The sequence below is a fragment of the Enhydra lutris genome, unplaced genomic scaffold (assembly GCF_002288905.1).
Source record: "Enhydra lutris kenyoni isolate GAN:26980312 unplaced genomic scaffold, ASM228890v2 scaffoldscaffold18, whole genome shotgun sequence".
Classification (NCBI taxonomy): Eukaryota; Metazoa; Chordata; class Mammalia; order Carnivora; family Mustelidae; genus Enhydra; species Enhydra lutris.
This window is the reverse complement of record NW_019154102.1, coordinates 7,458,111-7,472,345: the sequence shown is the minus strand read 5'-3', so window position 1 is coordinate 7,472,345 and position 14,235 is coordinate 7,458,111. Positions and strand designations below refer to the sequence as shown.

General features: G+C 32.6%; 1 protein-coding gene across 4 annotated transcripts in view; it reads left to right on the top strand.

The window, feature by feature from the left end:
- The window catches only part of LOC111148144 (coiled-coil domain containing 88A), a 120,224-nt gene that overhangs the window by 37,438 nt on the left and 68,551 nt on the right, over positions 1–14,235 (top strand). For all 4 annotated transcript variants that reach the window (XM_022504578.1, XM_022504577.1, XM_022504576.1 and 1 more), the window contains exons 4-7: positions 3,854–3,923; positions 6,103–6,161; positions 12,057–12,140; positions 13,705–13,845. In XM_022504578.1, the coding sequence (XP_022360286.1) occupies positions 3,854–3,923; positions 6,103–6,161; positions 12,057–12,140; positions 13,705–13,845 (354 nt within the window). The remainder of the gene's footprint in view (positions 1–3,853; positions 3,924–6,102; positions 6,162–12,056; positions 12,141–13,704; positions 13,846–14,235) is intronic.

Genomic DNA, 14,235 nt, shown 5'->3' with positions numbered 1-14,235 from the left:
TGTAAGAATCCTAAAGAAGACACACTTATATTTTAGAGATCTTAGAAACTTATATTTAGTACTATAGTAATGTGCAGATTTAGTAACAGCATTTTGTTTAGTGTGTGACTCAAGAAAGAGAGATGAGTCTAGACCTTGGCCAGAAGTGTTTAACTTGTTACTGTGTAGGTAGTTTATGGATAACTTAGAGGAAGTCTGGCACAAACATGAAATATTCTTTCTTGCAGTGCTTTGGCAACTGAAATTTAATTCACAGAAACTTCTATATCAGGAAAAAAAGTTGTTAGATGATCAACTAAAAATACAGTTAATATACCATTTTTTAATAGAGAAGTTATAAGAAGTCAACAAAAAGTAATGGGAATAACATTACTTGTATTATCAGAGCACCTCTACTGTTATTTTCCTATTAACATACTTTCTGCCAGTTCTTTCTTGTTTGGTATTTTTCTTTTTATTACTTATTGCTGTTCTCCAGATCTTTCTAGATTGTTTTCACATGAGGATAGAATTTCTCCCTGTTTCTGTGAAACTTTGTTTAAATGGTCCTGAAAATTCTCAGATTCTCTGTATTTGCATACTTGCGTGCCTTTAAAAATTGCAGCCTTCTTATTTCTATCGCCAGTAATCTTTTCATTCCATGCTTTATTATTTTTTTACTTAGCATGGATCATCAAAACCATTTATTTACTTTTTTTGCTCTACCTCTACTAAAATGTAAATTCCATGAGAACATGGATTTTTGTTCATAGTACAATGCCTGGCAAATTATAAACACACAGTAAATACGTACAGAATGAATAGCTTCCCTGATTTTTAAAAAATTTTGTTTATTTATTTGAGAGAGAGAGAGAGAAAGCACACAAGTTGGGGGGTGGGGTGGACGCAGGCAGAAGGAGAAGCAGGCTTCCAGCTGAGCCAGGAGCCTGATGTGGGATACGATCCCAGGACCCTGGGATCATGACCTGAGCCGAAGGCAGACGCTTAACTAACTGAGCCACTCAGGGTTCCAGCCCTGATTTTCTTATAACTTTCTCAGCTCTTTCAGTTGTATTGCTAAAATTCTTTCTCCATACATTTTTTATATGTTTCTTATCACTTTTCTAACAAAGTATCTTTACTAGTTCATATGCATATATATTATCATCTTTAACCCTTCAATTTATTAGTTCCTCCTACTTAAGGTTATATTTATCTTGGGCTCAAAATGTATTATTTTTCCATTTCTTTAGCACCTTAAGTATAAGGATCTTTAGAACTAGGTGAAGTCTGGGAAATCTGAGGATATATAATAGAGCTTTAGCAATAGCCATCAGGTTTTTTTTAGCCTCTGGTATTTTTTATGTCGTCTATATTTTCAATGTTACTTGTTAGATTAGAATAGGGAAATAGGCATTTTTACAAAATGTAACCAGAATCCTCTGAAGAACCCACAGAACCAAATAGAGGTTGTAAAATAATTTTTTTTAAATTTGTGTAGTTTTTAGCTGCCTTGCCTAATATTAGTACTTTCAGACATAAAAACTTAATACTTAGAAATAAAGTAAAAGTAGAGTAGAAAAGTAGATTTTCTCCTATTAACTAATATTTCATAAACTTATTTTTAAAAAAAACTATACTTTTGTTTTATTTTTCACCCTTCCCAACAAAATTCACATACATAGTAAGTCATGGAACCTTCATTTAAGCCTAGGCATTTGGACTGTACTCCTCTAGAGTATGCTATGCTAGGTATCAGATTCTACTATACTAAGGAACCTTTTTAGATACATGGAGATAATTTTAAATTTAGCAGTTTCCTGTAGCAGTTGTGTCATCTAAATATAATAGAATTTCACAGTGTATAAGTGAAACACATGAGGTCATTGATGATACCATATGGTTAAAAAATATGAGATTGCATTTGTCTTTTGTGAAGAGACTGAGTTAGCATGAGGCATGGAGTAACAGAGTAGTCAGAGAATGGGAAGCCAACTGAGGAAAAGAGTAGAGGAACAAGGTAGTGACCATATTGAAGATTACTGTTCACCTGGACAGTTTCATTGTAACATTGTATCAACATAGAATGTTACATGGTAAATCAATATAATAAATTGCCTTGAAAAGTTGATGTTTTCTAGTATGATTTATCAGTTTTCACTCATGTTATCCCAAAATAGGAGGTATAAATGAGAATTATTCCTTTATCCTGAAGTTGAAATAAAGCTTTTTTCTAATAATTCAAGATCTCTTAAAAATTTTTTTAAAGATTTTATTTATTTATTTGATAGAGATAGAGATCACAAGTAGACAGAGAGGCAGGCAGAAAGAGGAAGGGAAGCAGGCTCCCCGCTGAGCAGAGAGCCTAACGTGGGGCTCGATCCCAGGAGCCTGGGATCATGACCTGAGCCGAAGGCAAAGGCTTAACCCACTGAGCCACCCAGGCGCCCCAGGATCTCTTAAAATTTAATGCCTCCTTTTATGATACTGAATTTGAATGTTCTTTGCTCTGACTTAGACTACTCGCTAAATGGGATAGAGACAAAATAGTGATTGCTTTTTTTATACATCTCTTATTTATGGTTTCGTTTACATATGTACAATGATAGTCCTGATAATTTTGCTTCAAGGCAAGGAAACTAAAAATTAGAATTAGAAATTTATTCCCTTAAGTCCATTTAGCTGTTACCTACTTAGCTAATAGCATATAGTGTTTTGAGATAACTTGCTTTGAACTGGAAAATTCATTTATTAAAAAACCAGACTTGGTCTCAGTCTTTGGAGTAAATGATTTTAGCAGTTTTTGACACTTACTCTTAATTACTTATTTAATCAGATACACATGCAGAGTATATACTTTTTCTTTAAATGTATGCATGTTTTTGGTAATAGTTTTTTAAAGGGCTAGTAAATACAACACTGAAGAAAATGTTTTGGAACTTTCTCATATATATCTATAAAGAGTTAAAGATAAAAGATTAATTCTGATGAGCCTCTGGTACATGTCACATACTGCTTATGGGAAAATGCTTTTTTAAAGATTTTATTTGAGAGAGAGAGAGCATGAGCATGAGCGCAAGCAGGGCAGAGGGAGAGGAAGAAACAGATTCCTCCCTGAGCAGGGGAGAGAGAAGCAGAATCCCCAATGTTGGGCTTGATACCAGGACCCTGGGATCATGACCTGAGCTGAGGGCAGATGCTTAACCAACTGAACTACCCAGGCGCCCCTATTTTGTAAGTAATAGATATGTTATTAAGTCTAGCTGACAATATAATTTTTGTTACTTGATTCATTAACTTAAAGTTACAAAAGGTTTAAGACCTTGGTGTCTTTTTTTTTTTGGCATTTGTTTTCTTTGGTTTATTTATTTTTATTATGTTCAATTAGCCAACATATGGTACATCATTGGTTTTTGACGTAGTGTTCAATGATTGATTAGTTATGTATAATACCCAGTGTTTATCACATTAGGTGCCATCCATAATACCCATCATGTGGTTGCCCCATTTCCCCATGCCCCTCCCCTCTTCAACTATCTGTTTCCTGGAGTCCAGAGTCTCTCATGATTTGTCTTACTCTCTGATTTCTTCCCATTCAGTTTTTCCTCCCTTCCCCTGTGGTCCTCTGAGCTATTCCTTATATTCCACATGAGTGAGACCATAAGTCTTTTTAAGACCTTGGATAACTTTTTTCATCTTTTTTTTTTTTTTAATTTTATTTTTTCAGTGTTCCAAGATTCATTGTTTATGCAAAAGCTTTTTAATTGCATTGTAGCATATCTACAGAGAAGTGCACAAATGGTAAGTTATAGCTTGTTGATAATTATCTAGTCAGCATTACCCATATAACAACCTTTGGGATATCTTTTTACAGGAGACTTTGCAGCAATTGATCATGATGTCATTGCCAAATGTCTTAATCATTGGCAAAAATCCTTTTTCTGGTAAGTATTAAAATTGGCATAATGTAATAATAGTCCTTTGTGTAATACTGTAATGTTTATCAAGATCTTGCCTATTTATATGAATACAATAGGTTTTTCATGACTCTAGTGAAAGTCAGAGGTGATATTCCATTATGTAGAGAGAAAATAAATGGAATATTTGTAATATGTAGATGAGATCTACATACTACAGATGTGCATTTTAGGTTAAGTCTAGTGTTTTTTCAACTCTACCAAATCGATACTTTTCTGTAATGATTTTTAGTGTCTCATTATAAACAAGTATAGAAGATAATGTGGGTATAAGATTAAAGGAAAGAAGTGATTTTGAAGTAATTTCTAGGTTTGTATTCATATATCTGCTATCTTTCATTGCTAGAACTATTTGAATCTAAGATTTTATTGATTGATGTTTAGGTTATATGAAACTACTTCTAAATGGAAAGACAAGAAGCAGTTTTCTTAGATCATTTAAATTATTTTCTTCAGAAGTTTCTGCCTTTTGCCTGATTTTAAATGTGACCTGTTCAGAGTTTTGATTTTTAAACAATTAAGGAAATTAGTAGCCACTAACCAGTTCAACAATGGACTTATTCTTTTAGGCTACCCATAACCCAAATCCCAAGTATATCTTCTCCAGACCTCACCCCCCATTCTCATTCAAAACAAACAAAAATAAAGTCAAAATAAAAACTAAAACCAAGCAGCTATTTTTCCTGAGGAAATTACCACTTAGATGAGGTGAATTAGGAGTTTAGATAGTTTTTAGAGATATTCTGGAGTATTTGATTATATAAATTAAAAAATGAAAAAAATTTCATATGTAGAATGGAATTATTTTCAGTTTTACATGCATTTAATGATTACTACCAAATTATAGAAACTGGGGATATAAAGAAAATGGTCTGTACCCTGGAGGATCTTTTGTTTTGGTGAGAGATACACAGATGACTAGGAAATTTTGTAATAATTAGTACAAAATAGAACTATGTAAAAGTATTAGGCATATAAAATATGGGGTAATTATTCTTTTTTTTAATATTTTATTTATTTGACAGATAGAGATCACAATTAGGCAGAGAGGCAGGTAGAGAGAGAGGGGGAAGCAGACTCCCCGCTGAGCAGAGAGCCCGATGCGGGGCTCGATTCTAGGACCCTGAGATCGTGACCTGATTCGAAGGCAGAGGCTTAACCCACTGAGCCACCCAGGCGCCCCTGGGGGGTGGTAATTATTCTTAAAGTTGGCAGATTCATGGGGGCTGGGGACCATTGATGGGTGGTTGCCAGGAAAGGCTACACTGAAATTGTTAGAGCTGTGCCTAGGATTGTTATTAGTAAGTAGTTAACTAGAGGGAATAAAGACAAGCAAAGAGAGTGACAGAAGTGAAGGCAGAGGAGTGTGGATGTATATATATTTGTGGAAGGGTGATTAGCGTGGCTAAGAATGTAAGTTGTTTCCTGGAGAGTTGGAGGAAATGTTTGAAAAGAAGATTCGGAATTTGTCATAGACAGTTGCCCTGATGGTGAAATTTAGCCCAAAGAAATGACTTTTTTTTTTTCTCAGCTGAATATTTTGAGAAAATCTAAATTGAGTATTATACAACAGCCAGTATACTATCCAGTTCTGTTACAGATCATTAACTTTATCCAGCTTATTATATACATTCATTTTATCAGCTTTGCTGTAACATTTAAAGTTTTGATCCTCATAAGCCTACACAGTGGAAAGCCATTTAAATTTTACAGATAGATGAATCATATAAGATAGGTGTTTGAGAAAGAAAATGCTAATAGGCCTAAGAGAAGCCAGGCCTATTAGGAACCATTTGATTGAATTTGTGGCATGTCCCCATATCAGCAGTTCATTTGATTTACTGCTGTGATATAATCATTTATGGAAAACTAGAGGATTTATGTAGTTAGCATACTTTATTGCATAGAGTCTTGAAGGCCATTTTATCTGTGCTGCAGCCCTTCAAAACTGACATCCTTGCCCATTTCTTCTGCTATTACCACATTGTGCATACAGAGCTGCTCTTTTGACTTCTTCGCTCTACTTGCATACATAATTGTTGGGTCAAGTTGTTGTGAATATTACCTTTAGAAGGGATTCTACCAATGTAAGAAAGAGAGTTGAACTAAAGTAAAATGTAGTACTTAGCAATCGTTTTTATTACAGAACAAGGCACTGAAGAAGTTAAAAAGTTGCTTTTACTTTTACTGGGTTGTGCAGTTCAGGTAAGTTAAAATATTTCTTCATATTTTCATTTTAATAACTTCTTTATTTTTTTTTCAGGCTCTAGTTTCTGAAAGACTTAAAGAGGGTTTTGGTTTTCAAAGTCTGTTAGGAACTTTTAAGTAACTATGACCTTCTAAGGAGATTTTGAAGGAAAACACTCTGTTATTTTATTTCAGACTTTGCTTATATTATCAGATAGTTGTATTATTTAAAAATTATATATATACATATATATATATTTATTTTGAGGCTTTTACCAGCCTCAAGTTTTTCAGTTTTCCTTAGAGGTACTCTTAAACACTTCTCCCAAAACATCCTTATGACTAATGTGTACATGTTTGTATGTTACAGAAGGGAGGATTAACAACAAAGAGAAGCAAAAATTATGAAAAATGTTATTTATGAATATGAATTATTACTATGTTACCCTTTTGATGAGTGATTATAATAATAATAGCAGCATTGATTTATGAATTCCCACTTTGTGTCAGTTATGATTCTTATGTAGGTTTTCTTTTCTCTTTTCACATAAAAAGATTGGTGTTTAGATGGGATGACATTTAAGTTACCCAGATTAAGACCCTTCTGAGAGTCGGAATGGGTACTGTTAACAATTACAGAGGAACTTCATGTGTAAACTGGGACTGTCTCTGACAAACCAGGGTGGTTGCTCTAGATTCATATTGCCAACAGGCCAAAGAGTTAAGTTTAAACTCTGGTCTGACTTCAAAACCTATTTTTCTATGTTGATTTTTCCTTTAATCAGCCATGTTTTGGATAAGTGATTACAGTGTTAAACTACTTCAGTTATTTGTGGAATGAATTTATTTGTGAATAAATAAATATTGTGGCCATGAGTAATTTTTTACATAATATGCCAGAAATTGTGGCTTTTAGAGCTAACTGCTTGGTAGCTATGGACTTACACAATGCATGTTATTAAAGTTTCATGCTCTGTAGTATACAGGTGTTTACTTCACAATTGATTGAAAATTCAGTAAATATAGTGTTTATGGTCATTGCTGTTCTAATTTGGTCATCTGATCCTAAATTAGAAACACAATCCTTAATTATTTACAGCCTTGAATACTGTATTTACTTTTAAAAATACCTTTATTGGTGGACGTTATGTAAATTTAAGTAACATAGCGACAGCATAAATTTGGTTGTAACTTCTGGTTACTATTTGATTGTTATTTCTGGTTACTTAAATTGACAGTGGGAATGGAGCAGAACTAAGAACTTTCTATGAACAGTTAAGGGAAAGCCTAAAATATTAAAGAAGTAATCATTATTACCACCTGTAAAAGCAACAACAAAAAAAACCTTATAAACTCTAAACTGCTAACCCCTACCCTATTTGCTATAACTGTAGTATCCCATATTTAAAATAGAATTTAGATTTCATCCTCTCGGTATTTGGGAGCCACTGATGCTAACGACATCAAATGTGTAACAGAATCTCCGGTCAGCCTTTATTAACTCTCTGTATGAACAATTAGAAACCTTTGTTGATACTGAAGAACTAAAATGTACTTCAGGACAAAACCAATCAGCTAACAAGTATTGTTTGAATAATTTCTGGAATGTCATGTCTATTACAGAAAATCTGTCCTTGTGTAATTCAACAGGTTAAAATGTCTAATGCTTAATATAATATGTAAGTGGCATAAATAATGTTTCTCCACATCAAGATTAGTTTTATCTGTTATACTTGTCATAGGTAGAAATAGTAAGTTAAAGTTGCTGCTGTGATACTAAAGTCCAGGAATTTAGTAGGCTGCAAGCTTTAAAAGATACTATATTCATGAAAAGAAATAAAAATGGAAGGAAGCATAAGGAAATTGGAAAAAAAATTGTTTCTTTTGAAGAAGAAAGTATGAAATTCTTAAGGGGAAGTAGCATTCAAAACAGTAAATTAGTCACTATCCAAAGATCTTATAATTAAGACTTTCTTATCCTTGGTTATACATAAATCCACAGGAATAACTTTGAATACAAAGAAAACTGTTCAATGCCAGGGCTTAGATATTTCCATTATTGACGAATTAAACCAGTCCAGTTCCACCAGAATCTTTTTTTAGTGAATAACACATCTTCTGAATCAGTTCTGAGCATCAGCTAAAATTTTTATGGAATACAGCTGTTCATCCCAGCCATGAGATATTTGAGAGATTCTCAAGCAAAATCATCCTACACAGAAGGAAAAATATTTGCAATGTATGTTGTTACCAATATTTTTTTCAAAGCCCATGTAAAAATCAGCAGATCTTAGTTTTATATTAGTACTGGCTATTCAGTATCCAAAAATATTATTTATTTTGGGCTTTCGCAAGGTTGCATAGTGTTGAAAGTAACTGTGTCAGGTGTAATTGAAATTAAAATTTGACCTTTATGTGTGCCCTCACAAGCAATTCTAACACTAGTATTTGATTTAGAAAACTATTTTCGAACTTGGTCATCTTGAGGGCTACAGCCTATTGTTTTCCTACCAGTTATCTGTAAAGCATCCTAAAAATTAGCATTTTAGAACATTAATTATCTCATTACATTTTGGGGCAATGAAGCAATACATAGCTTCTAGCTGAGGCAATTTTTTTTTCTGAGAATACATGAAAATAGCAAATGTAGCTTAGTATAGAGGGAATTTTTTGCTGATACTGTTTTTTATTTTTTTAGTCAGGGAAAAATTTATACATAATGTAAAAGTCACCATTCTACTAAATTTTTAAGAGTACAGTTCATTAGCATTAAATACATTCACATTGTTTTGCAACCATCACCACTACCCATTTCAGAACTTTTCTCATCTTCCAAAACTGAAACTTTATACCTATGAAACAGTAACTTCCTATATCTCCTTTACCCCTAGCCCCTGGCAACCATCATTCTTCACTTCTGTCTATGAATTTTACTACTCTAGGACCTAAGTGGAATCATTCAGTATTTGTCCTTTTATAATTGACTTATTTCACTTAGCATAATGTCTTTAAGGTTCATCCATGTTTTAGCATGTGTCAGAGTATCCTAATTTATAAAACTAAATAATATTCCACTGTAGTATATACTACATTTTGTTCATTGATGGACACTTGGGTTGCTTCCACTTTTTGCCTATTGTGAATAATACTGTTGTAAACTTAGGTGTAGTGATGGCTCTTTGAGTTTCTGCTTTCAGTTCTTTTGCTGTCTATACAGAAGAACTGCTGGATCATATTTGGTAGTTCTTTTTTCAACTTTCTTAAGACCTGCCATACTGTTTTCCATAGTTTCTGTACCATTTTACATTTCCATCAACAGTACACAGGGTTCCAATTTCTCCACAACCTCACCAACATTTATTACTTTCTATTTTGGGGGTGAGGGGAAAGCCATTCTTTAAAGATGGAATTTTAGTTTTTCCATTTTTATTTATTTTTTTATATGGCATATTTTTGTTTTACTTTTGATAGAACTATGGTCTATTCAGTCATTGGTGTTCTTATTTTTATTGAAAAAACTATAATGTATTCCTCATTTTATTGTTTTCTTGTTCAGTGGTTTGTTTTGGGTATTCTTTCCTCTATTTTAGTATAGTTTATCTTCATAATCCTGTCTTTTTTAATAAGAGAAAGCACTGAGAATATCAAGTGAAAATGTGAGGAATTTGAGGAGTTTAAGAGCTTAAACTCTGGTGAAAGATGTATAACTTCAGGGTTAATGCAATTCTTCCTCCAGTCCCCAACTTCCTACCCAAATAATTTCTCTCTCTCTCTTTCTTTTTTTCTTTCTTTCCTTATTTTTTCTGATTAATTTATTTGAAAGAGAACGAGAGGACAGGGGAAGGGCAGAAGGAAAAGGGAAAGAATCTTAAGCAGTCTCTGCTGAGCAGGGAGCCCAGCACAGGCCTTAATCCCAGGGCTCAACCCCGAGATCCTGACCTGAGCCTAAATCAAGAGTCAGAGGCTTAACCAATTAAGCCACCTACGTGCTCCACCCACCCCCCATAACTTTTCTTAGAATATCTGTAATCTGCTGACTTAGATATTGGTTGCTATAATAGAGTTAGAAAGAACTTTAGTGCCCATAACATATTAAGAAATTTATATAAAGATAAAAGAGAGCTTCATTTTAGGTGGAAAAAATTTGCTGATGATTATCTAGTCTTCTTCACGAGAGTCTTCATATATGGAAGTAAAGCTATTTATATGTCTGTTTTTAAACACCAGACTTCTTTATGCTCTAGAATGGGGCTGTCAATACAGTAGCCATTGTAAGCCACATGAGGCTATTTAAATTAAAATTAATTACTATTAAATAAAATGAAAATTTCATTTTCTCAGTTGCAGTAGCTACATTTTGTATTCAGTAGCCATATATAGCTAATGATTTGGCTATAGGGCTTAGAGAAGGGAAGTATATGTGTTAAGTTTAAACTGAAGGCAGACAAAGATATGGCAGTTGAATTGGGAGAACTTTCAACTGAGTCATAGTCATCATAACCCTGCTATTTTATCTGTTCTTTGTCTGGAAAACTATAGGCCAACATCTTTGGAAGCATTAAATTTAAAAATTGGGCACACCATACCTAAAAAGTTAATTATGCTACAAAAGTACTATCAGAAAGTGATTCTTAATTATTCTTGCTAGACCTGTCAAATATTATTTACAGATAAAAATATTCTTTTTAAATTGACTAATTTTCATCTCATCCCCCAAAACTCGATTTCCTACTCACAGCTAGAAATTGTACATTCTTAGTAATTTAATTTTAAATATTATATCATTCTAATAATTTTAACAGGACATAAAACTATTTGCACAGATGGGAATGTGTTAAGTTAAATTGTAGACAATGGAAATAGAATGTTACAATTTGAGATAATAAATATGTAGAGTATAAAGCAGAACCTTGCTAAGTTTTTAATGATCAAAGAACCAATTTTTCTTTTTGTGAGTATATTCTCTTCACTAGTAGTTGGGTAATTGGCCCAGGAGATGCAACTAAGCTAGACAAGGCAGTGCTGTCTATTTTGTATGCATTTCTCATTTGGTAGCTCCAAGAGTACAGTTATATCAGCAGTTGGATTGCAGTTTAAGAGATGTAGATGGGAGGCAGAGATATTAAGATGCATGTTAAACTGTTATTTAGTACTGACTGGAAAGAAGAAGATTAAGTTTATATCATAATATTCTGAATTTATATAAAGATTTTATAAAGTTATACAATAAAGAATTGCTGCCTTTATTCCACTCAGTACATGTGTACTTGTATATATACTCTTAAATTTTGCCCCTGGTAACTTTATGTTATGGTAGAAACAAATCAAATATTTATAATACCTTATAAATGTTGAACTGGGTTTCAAAAGTAGATTTCTTTTATTAAGATTGATAGGATGAAGATGTGAGAATGGATTGTAAGCTTGAAGTAAAAATTGCTTACAATTTTTTTTTTCCTAAGAAGAAAGGCTGTTTTGTTTGATGATAGCCAAAGACTGACTGAGCTTTTTGGCTGTATTCCGAATTCTACCACTGACTCACTGTGTTTTTTGGCAAGTAACTTATCCTCCCTGAAACAAGTTCTTGATTCTTTACTTTTCTGTTTGTAAAGTTAGCGTAATAATATTGTACTGACCTCAGATGGGTTGTGTAATGGTTTCCCATTTTAGAACTTTACAACATAAAAATAGTATGAGTTTTCAGTGCTGTGCTTTTTAAATAAATATTTCTAAATTGTTATCTTTTCTTTAGGTAAGTATATTAGACCATTTAAATGCAAAACAAACAAAACCCTCATTGTACTGTTCAAAACATAGCCAAGTTTTTTGGCCTGATGAGTTTTTGGTTATTTACAACATACTAAGGACTGTAGCCCATAAAACATGAGTGATTGTTTTATTAATTTCTTTTAGTGTCAGAAAAAAGAAGAATTTATTGAAAGAATTCAAAGTTTAGATTTTGATACAAAAGCAGCAGTTGCGGCACATATTCAAGAGGTAATAACCTATACATAGTTTTTATATACTAATTTTTATGAAGGTTGTGGTGTGTTTATATCTCCCCAAATACTTGAAGTCCTAGGACAAGCAAGAACAAATCAAGGTCAGATACAGTTGAACTCTGCTGTTAGACAAGTTATTGTCTTCTCTTTAGAGATAACTTCTTAAACGAATCCTCATGGCACAGTGCAAACTACTGTGTACTGTTGCCTTTATCCATAGAGATGTTAGGTAGAAGGTGTTTAAGGAATGAAGTGTATGTCTTTGTTAGCACAGAATGAACAGTATTGTAAACGGAAGCAGCAGAAAGTGGATCACTGCCTGTAATTCAAAACTAAAGTGAAAGGTAAGATGATAACCTTAGTACTAATTCATTACAGTGATTTCCTTTTGAATGGACACAGTATAATTTTTATTGAAGATATTACTTGAATTGTAACACATTAGTGATTTGTAACATCATATAAAAACTTAAGTCTAGGACATATTGTGCAATATTAAGTAATTAAAATAACAGATGGGTTTTAAAAGCTGCTATTTCTGCATTTATCTAGTCTTGCGCTTTTAATCTTACACACATAACAAGACTTTTTAGAACTAGATCATGTTATAATATACATGTTGATTAGAAAGAGAACTAAGGAAAGGGAGAGAATTTTTAAATAGCAAAAATTGTTAGTGTTTAAAATAGTCTCTATTTGAATAACCTATGTTGTGTATGTCATCTTTCCTCTTCGTTAGCATTCATAGAGTCCAACTATCTTGTCTGTAATACTGTTGTCAACAATAAGCAGATTAGTACTCCACAAGATATGGGGGTTTTTGGTAGTTTCACCTTATATACGTTTGTTTGTTTATGCTGTCTTTGTGGTTTGTATTTTATTTTGAACAAATGCTAAATATTACAAGTTACTAAATTTGCCATCATTCTTGAAAGCATTATTTTTGCAGTTTCTTGTAAAATTTAAAGCAGAATATCAGAATCACAGTGAGAAAAGGAAAGCAAGAAATAAGTATTTCATTTATGTAACTTTTCCATTCTTTTAAAAATCTTTAGTAGTCCTTTTAGTAGTAGTCCTTTTAGTTAGTAGTCCTTTTCTCCTAAGGTTCTGTGGTAATGTCATCTTCAGACTCTATAAAAATGTAGCTTTTCAAGTATACAAGTGCAATAACACATATCCTACAGGATTAAAAAACTTTTGCTTTTGAATCAAGCACAATAAATTTAGTCTTACCTAAAGAAAAGTTCAAAAGTTCAACTGATTTTGTTAAAAACAGTTGTCAAACATATCAACATTTAATGCCTGAATTAAATGTTTTACTTTTTAGTTGACAGGAAGACAAATAGAAATTTATTTATAGTTTATACTTAGTAAAAATAATTCTTATTATTAGCCTTTTCATCATTCATTGATTTCAAGTGTTCTTTAGGATCAGATTTGCTTCTCCTATTCTTATGATAAAGGATATATAATTTTGAGCTAATATTGTACTAAAATGAAATCAGTTTTTAAGTATTAGCTATTCTAAAACATTGTTTATTTTGGTTGCTTTGCTAAAGGTAACCCATAATCAGGAAAATGTGTTTGATCTGCAATGGATGGAAGTGACTGATATGTCTCAAGAGGAAATAGAACCACTCTTGAAAAATATGGCATTACATCTAAAAAGACTTATAGATGAGAGAGATGAACATTCAGAGGTTTGTAAATTTCCTTCAGTATATTGTGAAAGTTTGCTTTCCAAAAGTGATTTCAGAGGGTTTTCAAAATTGATAATTTGTTTCTTAGGGACAGGTAATAAAGTACTTTATGTCTGTTTTTTGTGCAGCACAGGAACCAAAAGGGTAGATAAGAGCCCCAAATTGCTAGTAAAGAGATTGCAGTTAGATTTTTCTTTCTCCTTTCTTTTAAATTATTATTCTGATTTTGTTCCTGTGTGCTTTTAAGTCATCTCCACAGCTCTGGCAACAGTACAAAAGTGCGAAACTGAAAATACTATTGATGTAAATGGAAAAATCATTCCCTTGAAGCATGAGAATTTGCTTAAGGTTAATTTCTTAGTTTTACTGCCACATTTTGAGGTTGGAAAA